General features: G+C 62.0%; 3 protein-coding genes across 3 annotated transcripts; 2 read left to right on the top strand and 1 right to left on the bottom strand.

Annotated features, from left to right (window-relative positions):
- Positions 1-6: 6 nt before the first annotated feature.
- On the top strand, positions 7-6,659 carry LOC125344904 (cadherin-24-like; the record flags this gene model as incomplete). The annotated part of the gene is given in 12 exon segments (XM_048337200.1): positions 7-112; positions 245-432; positions 1,222-1,353; positions 1,355-1,476; positions 1,974-2,110; positions 4,081-4,202; positions 4,305-4,416; positions 4,522-4,556; positions 4,559-4,694; positions 4,697-4,771; positions 6,159-6,535; positions 6,537-6,659. Coding segments are annotated over 12 exon segments (1,665 nt in total), but the record flags the coding sequence as incomplete, so codon positions are not given.
- Positions 6,660-9,242: 2,583 nt separating this feature from the next.
- LOC125344903 (proteasome subunit beta type-11-like) lies at positions 9,243-10,085 on the bottom strand. The gene has a single exon (XM_048337199.1). The coding sequence runs from the start codon at positions 10,083-10,085 to the stop codon at positions 9,243-9,245; it is 843 nt and encodes a 280-aa protein (XP_048193156.1).
- Positions 10,086-16,292: 6,207 nt separating this feature from the next.
- Positions 16,293-22,022, top strand: LOC125344905 (proteasome subunit beta type-5-like). Its single transcript, XM_048337201.1, is given in 5 exon segments — positions 16,293-16,394; positions 16,396-16,524; positions 17,485-17,626; positions 17,629-17,790; positions 21,587-22,022. Coding segments are annotated over 5 exon segments (804 nt in total). The 5' UTR covers positions 16,293-16,310; the 3' UTR covers positions 21,874-22,022.
- The last annotated feature ends 250 nt before the right edge of the window (positions 22,023-22,272 follow it).

Below are 22,272 nucleotides of genomic sequence, written 5' to 3' on the forward strand. Positions count from 1 at the left end.
GTGGTGATTCAGGCCAAGGACATGGGCGGCCACACGGGGGGGCTGTCGGGCAGCACGACGGTGACCGTCACCCTCAGCGACGTCAACGACAACCCCCCGAAGTTCCCCCAGAGTAAGGGGGAGAGCCCCCCTCCCACACGGCCCCTACCCCCGCTCCCGGGCCAGACTCCGGGGGAAGCGAGCGGAGGGGCGGGAAGGAGCCCGGGCCTCGCTGAGAGCCGGTCTCGCCGCGTCTCCTCCCAAGGCTTGTACCAGTTCTCGGTGGTGGAGACGGCGGGGCCCGGCACCCTGGTGGGCCGGCTCCAGGCCCAGGACCCAGACCTGGGGGACAACGCCCTCATGGCGTACAGCATCCTGGACGGGGAGGGGGCAGAGGCCTTCAGCATCAGCGCCGACTCCCAGGGGCAAGACGGCCTCCTCACTGTCCGCAAGGTCAGCCCGCCCGGGAACCGGGGACGGTCTGGGGGGGACAGGCTTCGCGGTGGAGAGCTTGCCTGGACCGTGGGGAGCCCTGCATTTGGTCCTCCTGGGGGGGGGTGCTTGCACTTGGTCCTCGTGGGGGGGGGTGCTTGCACTTGCCTGGCCTGTGGGGAGCCCTGCACTTGGTCCTCGTGGCGGGGGGGGGGATGCTTGCACTTGGTCCTCCTGGGGGGGGTGCTTGCACTTGGTCCTCCTGGGGGGGGGGGGGCTTGCACTTGCCTGGCCTGTGGGGGAGCCCTGCACTTGGTCCTCCTGGGGGGGGATGCTTGCACTTGGTCCTCGTGGGGGGGGGGGTGCTTGCACTTGCCTGGCCTGTGGGGAGCCCTGCACTTGGTCCTCCTGGGGGGGGATGCTTGCACTTGGTCCTCGTGGGGGGGGGGTGCTTGCACTTGCCTGGCCTGTGGGGAGCCCTGCACTTGGTCCTCGTTGGGGGGGGGGTGCTTGCACTAATTACACCCATCTCCTGCCCCACTCAGGGGGCTCATTCCCAACTGGGCTCCTAAAACGCTCCGCCCGGATGTCGGAGCTTAGGGATTGTGGACCCTGAGGCCTGGAAGGGGCGGATTCAAGGTCGCTGAGCGAGTCTGTCCTGGAGCTGGGGGAAGCCCTTCAATTACTAGCCCTGCAGTGCCCCCCCCCCAGCAGTGCCCCCCCCCGTTCCGCACCGGATGCCCGGCACCCGCCGTGGGCTGGGCCGCTCCGCCGCGCACCTCTCACTCGCCCTGCCTCCCCGCACCGTAGCCCCTAGACTTCGAGACCCGCCGCTCCTACTCCTTCCGCGTGGAAGCCACCAACACGCTCATCGACCCGGCCTACCTCCGGCGAGGCCCCTTCAAGGATGTGGCCTCGGTGCGCGTGACCGTCCAGGACGCCCCCCGAGCCGCCCGCCTTCACGCAGGCTGCCTACCACCTGGTGGTGCCCGAGAACAAGGCTCCCGGGACCCTGGTGGGCCGCATCTCGGCGGTGGACCTGGACTCCCCGGCCAGCCCGATCCGGTGAGGGGGGCACTGACCCGGCCCAGCTCTCCCTCCCTGCTCAGGAGGGGCCCGGCGGCCCGGCTCCCCCATTCTCGGGGTGCCTTAGCCAGGCACCTGCTAGAGGAGTGCCGGCCAGCGTCTCCCCCGGTGAGGGGGTGTCCCCCCACCGCTCCCCCGTGCGTGAGCCTCCCGTGTCCCCACTCCGCCCGTCGTTCAGAGCCACAAGTGGTGCGTGGTTAAGTCATCTGTCCACACCGCATAGCGGAGCTGGAGTCTGAACCCGGGCCCACCGGCCCTGAGAACAGAGGCCAAACCATCTCCCCAAGGGGACACAGTGGGGCCCGGGCAGAAGGGCCGTCTGCCTTTCCCTGGACACCTTCCCCCGCGCTCGGCTCCTTTTCAGGGGCTGCCGCCTGAGCCATGGCCGCGCGCCCGGATGAGCCCCGAGGCGGCGCAGGGGCCGGCAGGGCCAGCGGCTGCCCACGAGGTCCGAGCGCAGGCCCCGCCTTCCCCAGGTACTCCATCCTCCCGCACTCGGACCCCGAGCACTGCTTCTCCATCAAGCCCGAGGACGGCACCCTCCGCACCGCCGTGTCCCTGGACCGCGAGGCCCGCGTCTGGCACAACCTCACCGTGCTGGCCACAGAGCTCGGTGAGGACCCCCGGCCCCCGCGCGCGGTGGGAGAGGGCCAGGCCCGCCCCCCCCCCCCCCCCGCCCTCCCCGGTGCGCGCCCCTCACCCCTCACCGGCTGGGGCCCCGGGCCGGGCACAGCCAGCCCGCCCGCCCACGCTCCTCACCCGACTCGCCCCTGCCCCAGGCGGATCGAGACCCTCACGCTGGGAGCCCCCGCCCGTCCATGGCGGCGCGGCCTCTCCTGGGGGCCAAGCCCGCCCACCCGCGAGCTCCACGTGGGAGGTCTTCTCCTGCCTGCCCCATTACCCGCAGGCCTTCACCCCCCTCACCCCCCCACCCTCCCCCAGCCTGGGAAATGAGAGGCCTCCCTCCCTCCCTCCCCCTTCGCGTGCCTGTGCCGTCTTCCTGTGTGTACCAGAGGGGCGTGCGTGAACGTGTGTGTACATGCCAAGAAGAACTGCGTATGTGTGCATGCAGAGAGGAAGTCAATGCGTGTCCTTCTGTACGTGTGCAAAGTACTGGAGAGCAGATGTGTGCAGCGATATGTTTGCACAGGACTTCTTATGCATGTGGGACTTATGCGTGTGTGTGTGTGTGTGGTTTTGTATATGTAGTTGTTTGGGGGCAGATAATAGTAATCTATTACTTATTGTGGGCCAGGCACTATTTTAAGTGCCAAAAATGGATTAACATTTAATCATCACTTCAGCTTTATGAAGGAGATAGAATTATTTCCCCACTTTTGTTCTCATGCATTAATAGTATAATGGAGAATTTCCCTTTTTTTTTCCTTGCCAGTCCTGGGGCTTGGACTCAGGGCCTGCGCACTGTCCCTGGCTTCTTTTTGCTCAAGGCTGGCACTCTGTCACTTGAGCCACCGCGCCACTTCTGGCTTTTTGTGTGTATGTGGTGCTGAGGAGTCGAACCCAGGGCTTCGTGCCTGCTAAGCGAGCATTCTACCACTAAGCCACATTCCCCACCCCAGTATTTCCCATTTGCAAATGAAGAACCTCGGACAAAGAGAAGTTAAGTAACTTCCCAGGGTCGCACAGCAAAGGAAGTGATGGAGGCGCCCAGACTCACGGGGTCTGAAGTCTGAGCGGTGATCATTTGCGATAACTGGCTGTGTCTGATTGGTTTCACAACCTACAGCTGTGTGCAGCGCTGTGCGTCTTAGTCAGAAGACGTCTCTGTGTGTGTGTGTGTGTCTGTGTGTGTGTGTACGTACATGACCGGGTTTTCGTGGTTGGTTGCTTGCACCTGTGGGGGGGGTTTCCCCCAGTTTTCTCCCCACTTCCTGTCTGGTCCTGGGCCCTTCCTCGTGGCAGTGAGGTTAGGCCACGGCCTCGGTGAGGCTGTCGGCAGTCCAGCTGTGACCTCAGCCCCACAGCCCGGGCGGCCGCCCCCCCCCAAAGAATGGCGAAAGGAATTGGGGGCTCAGCCTAGGAGAGGGGGGTACACACTCTGCATCCTCGTGTGAATGGCGTGGACAATGGGAAGTAAGGTGGGGAGCTCCCCGGTGAAGGGGAGGGGTCCCCAGGAACTGTGAGGCTCCTCCCTCTCCAGGGTCAGCTCCACATAATGCAAGTTACTGTACCGCTCCTCTCTACCGTGTGCGTGTGCGTGCGTGTGCGCACGCGTGCTCACATGCCGGCCGGTCTGTCTGTCCATCTGACAACTGCTACACGTGGCTTTGCATACAAATGCCTCCTCTGGGCCCTCCGGGCGCCTGTGGAACACCTGTGCGTTGCTCTTGTTTAAACACGCTGGCCCAGGGTCTGTGGTGCGACTGCATCTGTGTCTGTGGCGGGCGTCTGCACCCGTCTGCCCTCTTGTGTCTGTGCCACGTGGGCCTTGCGTACGAGTGATCGCACGTGGCAGGTCGTGGGCGCTGCCTTCCCGGACTGTTTGGTCCGCATGGCTGCGTGGCTTGCGGCTTGCACGCGCGCCCCGTGGCGCGGTTTGCATGCGTGGCGCTCTGGCTTTAGACAGCTCGGCGCAGGCCTCCCGCGTGCCAGTGGCCGTCCGGACCCTGGATGAGAACGACAACGCGCCGCAGCTCGCCGAGCCCTACGACACCTTCGTGTGCGACTCGGCCGCTCCGGGGCAGGTGAGTGGCGGGGGGGGGGGGGGGGGGGGGGGGGGGGGGGGGCCCTGGGGCCCCGCGGCCTCCAGCCCGCCTCACGCCCTCCGCGCTTCCTCCTCCTCCCAGCTCATCCAGCTCATCCGCACCCTGGACAGAGACGAAGACGGCAACAGCAGCCGCGTCTCCCTCCAAGGCCCTGCGGGGCCCGACGCCAACTTCACGGTCCAGGACAATGGAGGTGCGGGCCTGCCCTCCCCCTCCCCCCTCCCCCCCGCCCGGCCTGCCCGAGCCCCGGCCCCAGACGAGGGAGGGATGGAGTCCTGTCTCGTTCTCCTCCCCACAGACGGCTCCGCCAGCCTGCGGCTGCCCCCCGCGCCCCGCGCCGCCCCCGCCAGGCGCCCTACCTGGTGCCCATCGAGCTGTGGGACTGGGGGCAGCCTGCGCTCCGCAGCACCGCCACGGTGACGGTCAGCGTGTGCCACTGCCGGCCCGACGGCTCCGTGGCCTTCTGCCGGCCGGCGCCCAGCTCGCCCCCGCGGGGCTCAGCACCGGGGCCCTGCTCGCCATTGTCACCTGCGTGGGCACCCTGCTTGGTGAGCCAGGCCGCTGCGGTGGGGCGCGGGGGTGGAGGGCGGGGCGGGGGGTCAGGGCTTGAACCCCCCCCACTCCTGCCTGGATTTCCACCCCTGACCTCCCCCCCCCCCCCCCCCCGGCAGTGGCAGCCACAATAGCCAGGGAGTGCGTGGCGCGCAGGTGTGGTGGCGGCGCCCCACCGCGCTGCTCTGCGCCGCCCGCCCCGGCCCCGGCCCCCATTCCAGTGCCGGGACGGGCGCACGCGCGCGCACTCCACAGGAAGTTGAGCGACTCCCCCGGGTCCCAGAGCAGGTCACTCCTTGGGCTCTCAGCCTCCGACCGCCTGGACTCCCCTTGCCCGCACCATTGGGTGCCCTGCTCCTGCACTGCCCGCTCAGCGCCCGCGCGCCCCGCCCTGCGCCCTCTGCGCCCCGTGCGCCCCGTGCACCCCGTGCCCGCTCAGCGCCCGCACGACCGCCCTGCGCCCTCTGCGCCCCCGTGCCCGCTCAGCGCCAGCCGTGTGCCCTCTGTGCCCCGTGCGCCCTGTGCCCGCTCAGTGCCCGCGCGCCCCGCCCTGCGCCCTCTGCGCCCCCGTGCGCCCCGTGCCCACTCAGTGCCCACGTGCCCGCCCTGCGCCCTCTGCGCCCCGTGCGCCCCGTGCCCACTCAGTGCCCGCGCGCCCCGCCCTGCGCCCTCTGCGCCCCGTGCCCACTCAGTGCCCGCGCGCCCCGCCCTGCGCCCCGTGCGCCCCGTGCCCACTCAGTGCCCCGCGTGCCCGCCCTGCGCCCTCTGCGCCCCGTGCGCCCCGTGCCCACTCAGTGCCCGCGTGCCCGCCCTGCGCCCTCTGCGCCCCGTGCACCCCGTGCCCACTCAGTGCCCGCGCGCCCCGCCCTGCGCCCCGTGCGCCCCGTGCCCACTCAGTGCCCCGCGTGCCCGCCCTGCGCCCTCTGCGCCCCGTGCGCCCCGTGCCCACTCAGTGCCCGCGCGCCCGCCCTGCGCCCTCTGCGCCCCGTGTGCCCCGTGCCCGCTCAGCGCCCCGCCCCTGCGCCCTCTGCGCCCCGTGTGCCCCGTGCCCGCTCAGCGCCCGCCCTGCGCCCTCTGCGCCCCGCGCCCGCTCAGCGCCCGCCCTGCGCCCTCTGCGCCCCGCGCCCGCTCAGCGCCCACCCTGCGCCCTCTGCGCCCCGTGTGCCCCGTGCCCGCTCAGCGCCCGCCCTGCGCCCTCTGCGCCCCGTGTGCCCCGTGCCCGCTCAGCGCCCGCCCTGCGCCCTCTGCGCCCCGCGCCCGCTCAGCGCCCGCCCCGCGCCCTCTGCGCCCCGCGCACCGCTCAGCGCCCGCCCCGCGCCCTCTGCGCCCCGCGCGCCCGCTCAGCGCCCGCCCCGCGCCCCGCCGCGCGCCCTGTGCTTGCAGCCCTGGCGGTGCTGTTCGCGGCCCTGCGGCGGCAGAAGCAGGAGGCGCTGATGGTGCTGGAGGAGGAGGACGTGCGCGAGAACATCATCACCTACGACGACGAGGGCGGCGGCGAGGAGGACACCGAGGCCTTCGACATCGCCGCCCTGCAGAACCCCGACGGCGCCGCCCCGCCGCCGCCGCCGCCCGGCGCCCCGGCCCGCCGCGACGTGCTGCCCCGGGCCCGCGCCCCGCGCGCGCCGCGGCCCCCGGGCCCCGCGGACGTGGCCCAGCTGCTGGCGCTGCGGCTGCGCGAGGCGGACGAGGACCCCGGCGTGCCGCCCTACGACTCGGTGCAGGTGTACGGCTACGAGGGCCGCGGCTCCTCCTGCGGCTCGCCTCAGCTCGCTGGGCTCCGAGGCGGGCGGCGCGCCGGGCCCCGCGGAGCCGCCCGACGACTGGGGCCCGCTCTTCCGCACCCTGGCCGAGCTGTACGGGGCCAAGGAGCCCGCGGCGCCCTGAGTGCCGGGCGCCCGGCGCGGGCGCTCCGCGCGAGCACCCCGGGGCCGGCCGGGCGGCGGCGTCCCGGGGCCCCGGCCGCCCTCCCGCCCCCGCGTCGTCCGCGTGTCTGTCTCTCCGGGGATCTCTGTCTGTCTGTGACCCCCCCCCCCCCGTCCAGGTCTGGGTGTCGTGAGCGCGGCCCCCAGCCTCTCGGTCGTCTCACTGTGACCCCGTGGCGTCGCCCCGCCCCCCCGCGCCCCGCGTCCGTCTCCCGCCGCCGCCTCCCCTCCCTCCGGCCCCCGTGATGCGCTTCGGTTCCCTCCTGTGGTCCGCGCCGTCCCCCGAGCAAGAGAAACTTCCAGCCGCCGCGGCCCACCCTCCCGCGGGGGACGCCCCGCCCCAGGTCGGTGAGCAGGGCCCCGCTGGCGTGGGAGGGGGTGGGCGCCCCCCCCCCCCGCGCGCCCCTCACGCCTCCCCCCCCCCGCGCCCCTCACGCCCCCCCCCCGCCCTTCCAGACCTGCCCGCCCCTCACGCCCTCCCCCCCCCCCCCCCCCCCGCGCCCTTCCAGACCTGCCCGCATGGCTCCCTCCATCACTCATGGCCTCACCCGGCTCCGCGGCCCCGGCAGGACGAAGGCGCCGGCCCACCTCCCAGCCTCGGCCGCTCCAGCCCCGCGCGCCGCCCTGGAGCTCCGCCCGGCGCCCGCCGGCCCTGGGCCCTCCAGGGGGCCGGGAAGGGGCCGGGGAGGCGGCCGGGGACAGAGGGAGGAAGGGGAGGGGCCTCCATCTCTAATTTCATAATAAACACTTTATTTTGTAATGCCGCCTCGGTGTCTGCAGCCCGGCGGGGGCGGAGCGCCCTGCTCTTTCCTTCTCGTCGGGCTGGGAGGGCGCCGGGCCCCGGGCCCCGTTCCTTGTGGATCTGCGGCTGTCTGGCCGCGCGTGGGGACCGGCCGGGGGAGAGGCGGGCAGGAGGAGCACACGGGAGAGCCGGTGAGGAGGCGAGGAGGACGGGGGCCTGCTGGCTAGCCCGGCCTTGTAGCCCCAGAGAGGGTCCTCACGACGGGCGTGGCTGCGCCCTGCAGACCCGCCTGCCTCTCCCCCGGGTGACTGCCCGCTGCCGCCGGACTCCCGGACCCCTGGCGGGCCAAGGGGCTGTGTCTCCCCACAGGGCCCCAGAGCCTGAGGAGGCAGGCAGCCCAGGGGACGGGTCCTGGGGTTCAAGGTCGGAAGGTGTCTGCCCCTCTCCTCACGGCAGCGATGAAGGGACTGGCTCACTGTCTGGTCCGCTTGACCGGGGAGGGGGGAATTCCACCAAAGGGAGAGGAGGCAAAGCCCGAAGTTGCCCCTTTCTCTTCTCGCCTTTTCTGGGGGTGTTGTTGATTTATTGGCCAGTCCTGGGCCTTGGACTCAGGGCCTGAGCACTGTCCCTGGCTTCTTTCTGCTCAAGGCCAGCACTCTGCCGCCTGAACCACAGCGCCGCTTCCGGTTATTTGGTGGTTACTTGGAGATAACAGTTTCTTGGGCCAGGGGCTGGTGGCTCACGCCTATAATCCTAGCTATTCAGGAGGCTGAGGTCTGAGGATCCTGGTTCAAAGCCAGCCCAGGCAGGAAAGTCCGTGAGACGCTTATCTCCAAGTACCCACCAGGAAACCAGAACTGGCGCTGTGGCTCAACGTGGTACAGAGCTAGCCCTGAACAAAGAGAGCTCGGGGCTGGGAACGTGGCTTAGTGGTAGATGCTCGCCTAGCACGCATGGAGCCCTGGGTTCGATTCCCCAGCACCACATGCACAGAAAAGGGCAGAAGTGGCGCTGTGGCTCAGGTGGCAGAGTGTTAGCCTTGAGCAAAAGGAAGCCAGGGACAGTGCTCAGGCCCTGAGTCCAAGCAACAAAAAAAAACTCAGGGACAGCACCCAGGCCCTGTGTTCAAGCCCCTGATGCCCCCCCCCCAAAAAAAAGAGAGAAAGTTTCGTGGACTTCCTTCCATCTTGCTTTTTTTTTTTAATTCTCCAGAGGAAGTAGAGAGGAAGTGTCAGGAAGGAGAGGCTGAAGTGCAGGGAAGGCAACCGTCGCTATCCGGACTCCACGGGGGGGGGGGGGGGGGAGCCACCAGCAGGCGGGACACGGGGCGCCAGGAGGCTGAGATCTGCGGATCGGAGCCAGCTTGGGCAGAAAAGTCTGTGAGGCTCTCATCTCCTATTAACCAGCAGAAGCCGGAGCTGGGAGGCGGCTCACCCGGCGGGGCAGAAGCGCCTGGAGGGGGGCGGGGGGGGCGGGGGGGGCCGAGGCAGAGCTGGGGTTCAAGTCGTACAGTGCTGGCCTGGAGCAGCGAAGGCCGACGGGGGGCACCAGGCCTGAGTTCGCGCCTCGGTATTCACGCGCACGCGCACGCACGCACGCGCACGCGCACGCACACGCGCCAGGGAAGCACAGAGGCCGGGGAGGGGATGGAGACACGCAGAACAGCGGGTGGCCGGCGGCCCTGACCCCGGGGCCGGGTTCTGGGGCGCCCCGGGCACCCGACCCGCGTGGGCTGCAGGTCGACTTGGAGCAGAAGGAGACGGGAGCCCTCGCCGGGGGCGCGCGGGCGGGCGGGCTCGGGTCTCACGGCGGCGGCGTCTCCGTCTCGGCGGGCGTCCGGGCGTCCGGGTCCCCGCGCGGCCCCTCGTCGGCCGCCGCCTCTCCCTCCGGGGGCGCTCCCGGCCGCCCCCGCGCCTCGCCGACGTCGCGGCGGGGCACGGGCTCCCAGCCGCTCTCGCGCACGTGGACCAGGTCCACGCCGCCCCCCGAGTAGGCGTCGCGGCGGGCGGCGAGGGCCACGGCGCGGCGGGCCAGCGCGTAGGCCTCGGGGACGCTCATGTCGAAGCGGTAGCCGCCGTCCAGCGCGCCGTAGGCGTAGGGGGCGCCGGAGCCCGCCGCGAACGCGTCCCCGCGCAGGCACGCGCCGTCGCCGCGCACGAAGAAGAGCGCGGGCCCCGAGCGGTCCCAGCCGCCCAGCGCGGCGGCCACGCACGGCCCCGGCCCGCGGTGGGCGCGCGGCAGGGCGGCCAGGAGCCGGGCGGCGCCGGCCACGCCCGGCACGCGGCCCTCGCGCAGCGCCCGCAGCCGCAGCGCCCGCCGCAGCGCGCGGACCCAGAAGGCGCCGTCGGCGGCGGCGCCGCACGCGGCGGCCACGAGGTGCCGGTGCACCGGCAGGACCTTGCGCGCGGCCGGGCACGCCACGGTGGCGCCGCAGGAGGAGCGCGTGTCCGCCGCGGCCACCACCCCGTGCCGGAAGCGGAAGGCCAGCGTGGTGGTGCCGTGGGCCGGGCCGGGGCCCGGGCTCCGCGCGCAGCCCTGCGGGTCCCCGCCGCCGGCCCCGGCCGCGCGCGGGGCCCGGGCCAGCCCCGCCTCCTCCTCGGCGGCCGGGGCCGGGGCCCGCCACCCGCACACGTCCTGCAGCGCCATCGAGGCTGGACGGGGCGGGCGCGGGTGTGAAGGCCGGACGGGGCGGGCGGGCCGGGATTTGAAGGCTGGCCGCGGTCGGGGGGGGGGGGCGGCGCCGGGGACGCTGAGGAGAAGCTGGACGGCAGCCAGAACCCGGAGCGAGCGGGCGAGCGTCTCCCCCACTCGGCATCGGGCTTGGGGGCGGCCCCTGAGCGGGCGTCAGGCCTTCCCCTCGGAGCGGGAGAGGCACCCCCCCCATCCCCCCCCGTCCTGAGCCCCAGGGGGCGGGGGCGGGGAGACCAGGAGGGAAAGCGGGCACCCGACCAGGCGCGGGGCTGAGCCTCTTGGGCGTTTCCCTCGTGGGAAGGCCCGGCGCCCGTCGCGCCCTCCTGCGGTCCTGGCCGCTCAGGGGAGGCCGAGGTCTGAGGTGGGCAGTTCGAAGCCAGCCCCCCTCCGACCAGCCTGCGCGTGGTAGAGGGCCAGCCGTGAGCAAGACACCAAGCGACGGTGCCCAGGCCCTAAGTTCAAGTCCCAGTGCGTGTGTGAGCGCACGCGCACCGCACACACACGCACACAGGCCCTGCTCGGTTCTGAGAGAGCCGCCAGCGCATGAGGACATTCTAGTCTGACACAGTGAAATACAGTGCTGTTGAGGTCAAGTTCCTTCCAGAGAGGCAGGCCACTGAAAGGCGGAGGTGAAGGGAAGCATGGGGGGGGGAGGCTTCCACTCTTCTGCCTTGGAGCTGATGGTGGGTGCCCTGTCCGCGAATACAAGTGGCATTCCCGGCTGGGAATGGAGCTCAGAGGCCGAGCACTTGCCCAAGTCCTGAGGGCGGCCGGATGTGACCCAACCCCCCAGCACTCAGGAGGCCCAAGTTCAAAGTCAGCCCAAACAGGAAAGTCCATGAGACACTTATCTCCAGTTAACCACTGACAAGCTAGTAGGAGTGGAGCTGTAGTAGAGCACAAGCCTTGAGCAAAAAAGCTCAGGGACAGTGCCTAGGGCCCGACCTCAAGCTCCAGGACTGGCACACGTGAGCGCACACACACACACACACACACACACAATGAATGAATGGTTAATGAGTTAAATAAACACAAAAGAAAAGTGTGTGCTGGTAACTTTGAACCATATCTATCCAAGAGGCTAAGATTGGAGGATGGAGGATATGATCAGCCAGCTCTAGTGGACAGATCTGAGATACTCTTGTCTTCAATTAACCAGTAACAAGCCAGAACCGGAGATGTGGGTTCCAGTGGTAAAGTGCCAGCCATGAGCAAAATATGTTTGTTTTTTTTTGTTTTTTTTTTGGTCAGTCCTGGGGCTTGGACTCAGGGCCTGAGCACTGTCCCTGCTTCTTTTGTGCTCAAGGCTAGCACTCTGCCACTTGAGCCACAGCGCCACTTCTGGCCGTTTTCTGTATATGTGGTGCTGAGGAATCGAACCCAAGGCCTCACGTATATGAGGCAGGCACTCTTGCCACTAGGCCATATCCCCAGCCCAAAATATGTTATTTTATGTTTGGTGGGTCCTAAGGCTTGAACTCAGGGCTGGGCGCTGTCCCTGAGCTTATTTGCTCAAGGCTAGCACTCTAGCACTTTGAGCCACAGCGTCACTTTTCAGTTTCTTGGTGTTGATTGGAGTAAGTCTCACAGACCTTCCTGCCCAGGTTGGCTCTGAACAACCATCCTCTGATCTCAACCTCCTGAGTAGCTATCATTACAGGTGTGAGCCACCAGCACCCTGATTGTTATTTTATTTTGTTTGTTTGCTTGTTTGTTTTTATTGTCAGTTGTGGGGCTTGAACTCAGGGCTGGGCGCTGTCCCCGAACTCTTTTTGCTCAAGGCTAGTGCTCTACCACTTTGAGCCACAGCTACACTTCCAGTTTTTTGGAGATTAATTGGAGAGAAGAGTCCCACAGAATTCCTGCCTGGGCTGGCTTTGAACAGTGATCTTCAGATCTCAGCCTTTTGAGTAGTTAGGATTACAGGCGTGAGCCACCGGTGACCAGCTTTTTAATTTATTTATAATTGTTTGTTTGTTTTTGCCAGTCCTGGGCCTTGGACTCATGGCCTGAGCACTGTCCCTGGCTTCTTTTTGTTCAAGGCTAGCACTCTGCCACTTGAGCCACAGTGCCACTTCTGGCCGTTTTCTATATATGTGTGGTACTGGGGAATCGAACCCAGGGCCTCATGTATACGAGGCAAGCTCTCTTGCCCCAGCCCAGTTGTTTTTGTACAGAGGCTTGAACTTAGGGTCTGGGCACTGTCCCTTAGCTTATTCCCTAAGCCTGGCACTCTACCACTTGAGCCACATTTCCACTTCTGGCTTTTTGCTAGCTAATTGGATATAAGAGTTTCGTGGACTTTCCTGCTCAGGCTGGCTTTGAACCATGATCTTCTGATTTCAGCCTCCCGAGTAACAAGGATTACAGGCTTGAGCCACTCGTGCCCAGCAACCAGTTTTTTCCTTGTTTTGTTTCTTGTGACAGGCCTTGCCGCGTAGCACAGTCTGGCTTTGAATTCCTATCCCCTCCTCCTGCTTCTTCTGTGTTTGGATTACCGCACGGGATGTGTGCTGCCACCTCACCATGACATCCAGGGAGGCTGTTCCAGGAGGAAGGGGAGCCGAGCCAGGTGGTAGTTAGGGAAATGAATAAAGCCATCTTACAGCCCCAACTTCACTCCATCTATAGGGATCTAGGAGACCCTGAACTACAGCGCCTCTCTGTGAGACTCCACAAGGAGCAACCCTGGAACAAGAGCGGGATGTGCGGCAGCTCGGAAACAGCTGAACGCATGTGGAGGATCTTGAGCTCTGCAGGATATTTTTAAGCGTATGAGTGATAATAACAAGATGGTGCTTCAAAGCCAAGTGCAGTGGCAGGCACCTGCTTGCAGTTCCATTCTGGAGGTGGGAGGCAGAAGGGTCCCCAAAACAAAACACAGAATAATGCTCAGCGCTGGTGGCCCTGGCCTACAAGCCCAGCTTCTCAGGAGGCTGAGATCTGAGAATCACAGCTCAAAGCCAGTCTGGGTGATGAAACTCATGAAACTCTTCTCCGATTAACTTCCAAAAAAGCTAAGCGGGGCGCCAGTGGCTCAGGCCTGTCATCCTAGCTACTCAGAAGGCTGAGATTTGAGGATCGTGGTTCAAAGCCAGCCTGGGTAGAAAAGTCCCTGAGAGTCTTATCTGCAATTAATTCTTATCTTTGAGCTGTGGCTCCAAGTGGTAGAGCACTAGCCTTGAGCAAAAAAGCTCAGGAATGGCACATGGCCTGGAGTTCAAGTCTCAGGCCTGGCACAAAACAAAAAAAATATGGCTCAAGTGGTAGAGAACTTGCCTAGCATGCTCAAGGCCCTGGGTTTGATCCTGAATAATCCCTCCCACCCCCACTCCCCACTCCCACCCCTCTAAAAAAATAGCAAATAGAATCTGGTGCTCTGCCAATTGAATCAGAGTGACTGCTTAGGACCAGAAAATTCATTTAGGAAAAATTTTTCAGAACTTCAGAGTGAGAAAATACATAATAAACCAGAGGTGAAAGCTGGGTGCCAATGACTCAGCCTGTAATCCTAGCTACTCAGGAGGCTGAGAGCTGGAGGGCTGTGGTTTGAAGCCGGCCTGGACGGAAAAGTCTGTAGTCTGAGACTCTGTCTCTAATTTACCAGACTGGAAGCAGGGCTCACTCAATGGTACGGCACTAACCCTAAGTGAGATAGCTGAGTGAGAACAAAACTCCAATACACTCACACACACACACACCACACACACACACACACAATGAAACTAACAATCACTGGGTTATTTACCTGTAATTTCAGAATGCATACCTTTAATCTCAGCACTGGGGAGACTGAGGCAGGAGGACCAAAATTCAAGTCCCAGGCCAGCCTGAGCCACATAGAAGGAAACCCTAACATCCTCTCGCCCACTCCACCTTTCACCCCCCTAAAAAACAAACAACACCCTCCCAAATCAATGAGACAAATGCACATTTGAGCACTTCTATCAGGTAAAATGTGAAAGGGACTTAACAGAGGTGCAATGTTTATTAGTGGAAACTGGGAGAACCACTGAAGGTCAGAACAAGGACCAGTTGCAAAATAATACATGCTCAACAAACGGAGGCACTTCTCACATTCTCCACACCATTGAAGTGTGAGACACTGAATAAAAATCTACCTCATTGCAGTCTGGTGGTTGGGTTTGAAAAGGGCTGCCAATTTTAGCATTAAAAATATAGCATTTGCAGAGTTTGCTAAGGGAAAGGAAGGGGCCAGGTTGGGCATCAGAGGAAAGTGGAATTGAGATGTTGCTAGATGTTGCTGCTGGAATACAACCAGGAAGGCCAGGCACTGATTTCACAGAAGCATAAAGCAGGAGGCAACATTTCGTACACATGCCCACTTCCTGGCTTGCTACAGTTCCCAAAAGATTGGAAGAGTGTAGGTGGGTGGGGGAAGAGGCAGTGAAACACAGCCCATTCCTGTAAAGAGAGCCTCCTCTGAAGCTGGAGGCTCTCTTGGTACCGCTTTATGGGGCTCCAGCCCTCCTCTGGGCTGGGGATGGTGTATCTGTATTGACTCAATTGTTCAGATGTGGAGCTGAGACTCTAGTTTATGGATTAACTGGATCCTTTTTTTTTTTCTCCTTCTTCTTCTTTCATTCTTGTATTCACCTTTTAAGCAATTCATCATTTACTATTTCCCTAGAAAGTGTGTTAGGAAAATGGAGGAGCAGCAAGGGCACAGAGCTTCTCCCAGGTTTGGAGGTTGTGCGAGGGGGAGGTGGACCAGGCTTCTATGGGATCTGAGCGAGGGGGCAGAGGTGGCTGAAAGCCCACCAGGTCTAGGGAGTGGGTGGCCCGTCCCGGGGCCCGCGATGGACGGTGTGCACCTGGGGGCAGGCCCCGCGCACACCTGGGGGATGGGCCTGGGGGACTGGGGGGGGTAGGGAGTCGGTGGCCCGTCCCGGGGCCCGCGATGGACGGTGTGCACCTGGGGGCAGGGGCGCGCACACCTGGGGGATGGGCCTGGGGGGCTGGGGGGGGTAGGGAGTGGGTGGCCCGTCCCGGGGCCCGCGATGGACGGCGTGCCGGTGGGGGGCAGGCCCGCGCACACCTGAGGGATGGGCCTGGGGGACTGGGGGGGGGTAGGGAGTGGGTGGCCCGTCCCGGGGCCCGCGATGGACGGCGTGCCGGTGGGGGGCAGGCCCGCGCACACCTGGGGGATGGGCCTGGGGGTCTGGGGGGGTAGGGAGTCGGTGGCCCGTCCCGGGGCCCGCGGTGGACGGTGTGCACCTGGGGGCAGGGGCGCGCACACCTGGGGGATGGGGGGGGGTAGGGAGTGGGTGGCCCGTCCCGGGGCCCGCGGTGGACGGTGTGCACCTGGGGGCAGGGGCGCGCACACCTGGGGGATGGGGGGGGGTAGGGAGTCGGTGGGCCCGTCCCGGGGCCCGCGATGGACGGCGTGCCGGTGGGGGGCAGGCCCGCGCACACCTGGGGGTGGGCCTGGGAGGCTTGGGGAGGGTAGGGAGTCGGTGGCCCGTCCCGGGGCCCGCGATGGACGGCGTGCCGGTGGGGGGCAGGCCCGCGCACACCTGGGGGTGGGCCTGGGAGGCTTGGGGAGGGTAGGGAGTCGGTGGCCCGTCCCGGGGCCCGCGATGGACGGCGTGCCGGTGGGGGGCAGGCCCGCGCACACCTGGGGGTGGGCCTGGGGGGGGGCGGGGAGCGTCGGGGCCGCCGCCAGGGGCCGGGCGGGACCTCCAGTGAGCCGGCTCTCGGCGTCCGGGCTTCCAGCCTCCGCGTCCTCACCGGGGAGCCGGCGTGCGCGCCCCGCCCCGCCCCGGTGGGGCCCCAGGTGGACGGGGAGCCGGGGCCGGCCGCCGAGGGCCAGCCTCCGTGCACCCAACGCGGGCGTTCGGGCCGCGTCTTAGGAAGCCCGCGGATCCAGCAGGGCCTTCCACACCCAACCCGAAATGTCCGTCCTGAGCCCCGGGGCGTCGCGGGCCACAGCTCACGGGGCCGCTCCGCCCCCACGCTCGGCCCGCGGTTCCGGGCGGCGCGGCTGCCAGGAGAGAAGATGGCTGCTCGCGGGCCCGGAGCGGGCGGTGAAGCCGCGGGGGGCGTGGCCCGCCCTCCCCGCGCGGCATGCCGGGAGCGGGCGGTGAAGCCGCGGGGGGCGTGGCCCGCCCTCCCCGCGCGGCATGCTGGGAGCGCGCCGCCCGCCCGCCCGCTGCAGACATGGCGCTGGCCAGTGTGGCGGAGCGGCCGCGGCCGCTGCCCGAGGGCCGCCGGGGCTTCTTTGGCCTCGGAGGTCGGGCGGACCTGGCGGACCCTGGCGGACCTGGGTCCGGGGAGTCCCAGCGGCGGGCTGAGCCTGGCTGCGCCCGCCTGGGGCGCCCCCGAGGAGCCGCGAATCGAGATGCTTCACGGCACCACCACGCTGGCCTTCAAGGTGCGCAGCCCGCCGTCTCCCCGGCGGGGCCGCGGGCGGGCGGGCGGGCGGGCGGGGGGGGGCGGGGGGGGGAGCGCGCTGCGGCCCCGGGCCCCGGGCCCCGGGCGGCGAGGCGCGCAGCTCCCGGCCCGGCCCTCGCGGGCGGCTTCGCTGACTCACCGGCCCGGCCGCCCGGGCCCGGGCGCCGACGGGAGAAGGTGGGGGCGGGCCGCGCCGAGTGCGGTGGGGCCCCCGGGCGACCCGAGGCCGGGGCCACTGTTCCCCACAGGCGGGGTGCGCCCGAGACGAGGCGGACCGAGCCCGGCCAGAGGAGCAAGCCCGGTTAAGCCCGGGGACCGTCGTAGGGAGGAAGAGCGGGGCAGTTGGCATCCCTGGCCCAGCTCTGTAAAAGCTAGCTCCGAAGCCGGGCCATCCCGGCCACGAGAGGGGCTGAGGGCCCGCCTCGCATGCACGAAGCCCTGGGTTCCATTCCTCAGCACCGCATACACGCAGAAAGCCAGACACGGAACTGTGGCTCAAGAGGTAGAGTGCCAGCCTTGAGCAAAAAGAAGCCAGGGACAGTGCCCAGGCCCCAATTTTAAGCCCTAGTACTGCCACCAAAAGAGAAAAGCCAGGCCCTGTTGGCTCATGCCTGTAATCCTAGCACATCACAGTTTGAGGCCAACCCCAGCAGAAAACTTCCAGGAGACTCTTTATCTCCAATAAGCCGCCCCCCCCCCCACAAGACCTGAAATAGAGCTGTAGCTCAAATGGTAGAGCGACCCTAGAGCAACAAAGCACACAGACAGAGCCCAGGCCCTGAGTTCAAGCTCCATGACAGTACCAAAAAGGGGGGAAAAATATGCATGTGTGGTGTGATATAATATGTATTATATGTAAATTTTATAAATATATATATATATACAGGGAGTGTTTTTGTTGTCTAATGGGCCTGTTTTGTGCTTTTCTCTGACTCAACAGTTTCGCCATGGAGTCATTGTTGCAGCAGACTCTCGGGCCACAGCTGGGGCTTACATTGCTTCCCAGACTGTGAAGAAAGTAATAGAGATCAACCCCTACCTTCTGGGCACCATGGCTGGGGGTGCAGCGGATTGCAGCTTCTGGAGCGGCTGTTGGCCCGGCAGTGTCGAATCTATGAGCTTCGAAATAAGGAACGCATCTCCGTGGCAGCTGCCTCCAAACTTCTTGCCAATATGGTGTATCAGTACAAAGGCATGGGGCTGTCCATGGGCACCATGATCTGTGGCTGGGATAAGAGAGGCCCTGGTGAGTTGTCCTACATACAGCCCTTGACCTTGAGCTGACAACACAGAGAAAGGGATGAAAGAAGGGGTGTTGAGTCAGTATAAGATGTGTTAATTAGGTTCTTAGTTTTCCCTTCTTGGTCAGGGAAGGCATTGGTTGTAGTGTAAGAAAAGGCATTAAGTTAGACCTGCTGTGTGTCATTGACTGGCTTAGTCAGTTGGCCAGGGGCCTGGGAATGTGGCTTAGCGGTAGAGAGCTCACCTTGCATGCATGAAGCCTTGGGTTCGATTCCTCAGCACCACATAAACAGAAAAAGCCACAGGTGGTGCCGTGGTTCAAATGGTAGAGTGCTAGCCTTGAGTAAAAAGAAGCCAGGGACAGTGCTCAGGCTCTGAGTGCAAGCCCCAGGACTGGCAAAACAAAAACAAAAAACAGTTGGCCAGGTTACTTAATTTCTCAGCCTCTTTCTTCATCTCTCACATTGAGTGATAAGCTGTAACATTGGTTAAGTAAGATTATACATGTAAGCCAGGCAGCAGTGGTTCACACCTATAATCCTGGCTACTCCGAAGGATCATTTTGAGGCCATTCCAGGCAGAAAAGTTCAGTCAAGTCCATCTCCAAAATGCCCAGCAAAAAGCATGGCTAGGGGCATCACTTAAAGTGATAGAATGGCAGCCTAGACAAGTACAAGGTCCTGAATACCAAATGTCAAAAATAAGAGAAAATGGGAGCTGGGGATATGGCCTAGTGGCAAGAGAGCTTGCCTCGTATATGTGAGGCCCTGGGTTCGATTCTCCAGCACCACATATACAGAAAACGGCCAGAAGTGGCTCTGTGGCTCAAGTGGCAGAGTGTTAGCCTTGAGCAAAAGGAAGCCAGGGACAGTGCTCAGGCCCTGAGTCCAAGGCCCAGGACTGGCCAAAAAAAAAAAATAATAAATAAGAGAAAATGATGGAAAGGGTGACATTGATCAATATTCGTTGCACTCATAAACTGGCATGTTGAATTGAAATCCCTTTGTAAGAACCACTTAAAGATAATATAAATAATAAGTAAAACCCCAAAATAAAAAGGAATAAACAGCTGTCAAGTAACTAATGTGAAATATTGTACATAACATTTTTCTACTCCATAAAATAAAACCTAGAAATTATATTTGAGAATTAAATAGGCTAAGAGAAAAACTCTAGGAAAAACTCTACGCAAAACTTTAGTTGTATGAACACACACATAGTTTAGAAATTTCTCTTGGATGTATATAAAAATTAAAAAGAAGGGGCTGGGAATGTGGCCTAGTGGTAGATTACTTGCCTAGCATGAATGAAGCCCTGGGTTCGATTCCTCAATACCACGTAAACAGAAAAGGCACTGTGGCTCAAGTGGAAGAATGCTGGCCTTGAGCAAAAGAAGCTCAGGGACCATGCCAAGGCCCTGAGGCCAAGGCCCTGAGTTCAAGCCCCAGGACTGGCCAAAAAAAAAAAGAAAGAAAACAGATGTGGTACACCTTTATAGTCCAGGAGGCTGGAATCTACAGTTCCATGCCAGTCTAGGCTGTACAGTGAGACCCTGTCCAAGAGATACATGTAAAAGAAAAAAATAAAAGAAATTGTTTTAATGCTCATATAGGACAAGAAAGATAAAATATTCAACCTATGACATCACCATTTCAAGTACTCTAAGCCACATGTGGCCAGCAGTTACTGCTTTGGCCAGTACAGCTGGAGTACATTTATGTCCTATATCTCTCAGTTCAAACCCCTCCCTGTGCCATCAAAAGAACCCCTCTGTGCTTGTTCCTTTACACACAGCAATCAGAAAAGCATATGAGAAGAAATAGAAGAGAATGAAAGCACACTCTTGGAATCTTAGCACTCAGGAGGCTGAGATAGGATTATTGCAATTTGGTACCAGCCCAGGCATACAAATTTATAAGATAGATAGATTGATTGATTTTTGTGAGTAGTGGAGCTTGGACTCTGGGTCTGGGTGTTGTCCCTGGGCCACACCGCCACTTCTGGATTTCTGGTGGCCAATTGGAGAGAAGAGCTGTATGGCTTTTCCTGCTGGGCCTGGCTTGGGACTGGCTTTGAACCGAGATCCTCACATCTGAGCCTCCTGAGTACTGCAGATGTGAGCCACCATTTCCCCAGCTTTCTTTAAAGGTTTTTGGGGTTTTGTTTTTTTTTCTGGTGGGGTTGTATTTTGTTTCTTTTCTTTTTTTTTGTTTTTGTCTTTTTTGGTACTGGGGATGGAACCCAGGATGTTGCACTTGCTAGGCAAGCACTTTGCCATTGAGCAACACCCCAGCCCTGGAGTACCAATCTTGATGGAAAAACCTAAGCAAAGCCCTGTGTTGAAGCCCTAGTACAGCACAAAAATAAATAAGCAAACAAGTTTGTTCTTAGCAGGAATCTTTGTGCAAGTATCACAGTGTATACTTAGTCTGTGATACAAATGAAAACCATTACAATGCCACTACATGACAATCTCACGAGACTACCATTGGATATATAGCTGTCATTGACCAAAATGTTGGCGTGACTGGAGTGCTTAGAATTTACAGGCGTGAGCCAGCAGTACCTGCCTTCTATCAACATATTTCTTAGAATGTACTCCCATTATTCAGAAATAGATGAGCTGGCGCCACTGGCTCACCCTTGAAATCCATCCTAGCTACTCAGGAGGCTAAGATCTGAGGATCACAGTTTGAAGCCGGTCTAAGCAGAAAAATCCTTGCGAAACTCTTACCTCTAATAAACCCCTCAAAAACCAGAAGAGGTGCAGTGCCTCAAAGTGGTAGAGCACTAGTCTTGAGCGCAAAGAGGCTCAGGGACAGCACCCAGGCCCTCCGTTCAAGCCACGCAGCAGACGCTAAATAAAAGGAGTACATGAGTGCTCACGGTGCTGGCAGGGCCCAGCAGCCAGCATGCGGCGCACAGCGCCTGCCCTCCACTGAGACATTCTGCACAGACACAGGCCATCGGCCTGGCCAACCCCAGGTCTGTAGTAGCAACGAAAATGTGAGCTTTTTTTTCTCCGCCTCTTTTGGCAGTACCTGAGTTGAACCCAGGGCCCTGCCATGCTCGGCAGTGCTCTGCCACTCAGGTACACCCTCGGCGCTCCTACTGTGATTTTAAGTTTTCTAGTAGCCGTGTTTATTTAGGAAAGGAAATGAATATATTGTGTTTATCCCTGGATAGTCAAACCATTGTTATTTTAGCATACAGTAATCCCAGTGGTTCAGTAGTCACGTATTGGACAGTGCAAGTCTTTGCTATGTGACTAAGCCATTTGAACTCTTTCCGTCCCTTTTGAAACCTAGAGGTTAGTGCTTAGAGTCTTAAGCTTCAAACTAAAGTCATATTTGCTTTTTGGGTGTGCTAAGAAGAACACGGGCAGGGTAATTATTGTAATGTGGGGGAGACAGGTGGCATGTTGTAGATTCTTCTGTTGTTGATGGTCATGGGGCTTGAACTCAGGGCCTGGGCACTGTCCCTGATGAGCTTTTATGCTCCAAGCTAGCACTCTACCACTTGGAGCCACAGCGCCACTTCCAGTTTTCAGATGGGTAATTGGAGCTAAGAGTCTCAAGGATTTTCCTGTCTGGATTGCCTTCAAACTTCGACTCAGATCTCAACCTCCCGAGTAGCTACAATTACAGGCGTGAGCCACCAGCACTTGGCTCAAATCAGTTTTTACAAGTCAAGATGTTTGAGTGTTTATTGGTTTCCTCTAGGTTTCAAAAGGGAGGGAAGCTGCCCTAAAAGATGAGCAGTGTCAAATTCATGGTGATTTTTTTTCTCCTGCTCTTCAGGCCTGTACTACGTGGACAGCGAAGGGAACCGGATTTCTGGTGCTGCCTTTTCTGTAGGTTCTGGCTCTGTGTATGCCTATGGGGTCATGGATCGAGGCTACTCCTATGACTTGGAAGTGGCTGCGGCCTATGATCTGGCCCGGCGGGCCATCTACCAAGCTACCTACAGAGACGCCTACTCGGGAGGTTCAGTCAACCTGTACCACGTGCGTGAAGACGGCTGGATCCGCGTCTCCAGTGATAATGTAGTCGATCTGCATGAGAAGTACAGCAAGTCTATCCCTTGAGGGGTGGATTTCTTGGGGTGACTGTCATTGGTAATATTACAACACCCTTTCTAGAGCAGAGGAGTCCACAGTTATATCTGTACGTTTTTATAAAGCCCCTGAAACATTGATTGCTGTGTGTCACCCCTTATAAATGAGCTGCCACAGGCCGCTGTTTGTTTACTTTCTTGGACGTTAGCATCTCAGCACTCAGCACTCAGTACTCAACCTCAGCCTGGTCTGTGTCCTTTGTCCACACTGTCCCTCCTCCAAGCACTTTGCAGTCAAATAAGCCAGGACAGTGGGAGGGAAGGGACTGTAATTACAGGAAACAGTAGTGGGAAGACATTGTCTAGTGAATACATTAACGTCCCCACTCATGAAGCTAATAACAAAGGAGAAGGGCACAGAGGCAGGGAG

The sequence above is a fragment of the Perognathus longimembris genome, unplaced genomic scaffold (genome assembly GCF_023159225.1).
Source record: "Perognathus longimembris pacificus isolate PPM17 unplaced genomic scaffold, ASM2315922v1 HiC_scaffold_4591, whole genome shotgun sequence".
NCBI classification, from domain to species: domain Eukaryota; kingdom Metazoa; phylum Chordata; class Mammalia; order Rodentia; family Heteromyidae; genus Perognathus; species Perognathus longimembris.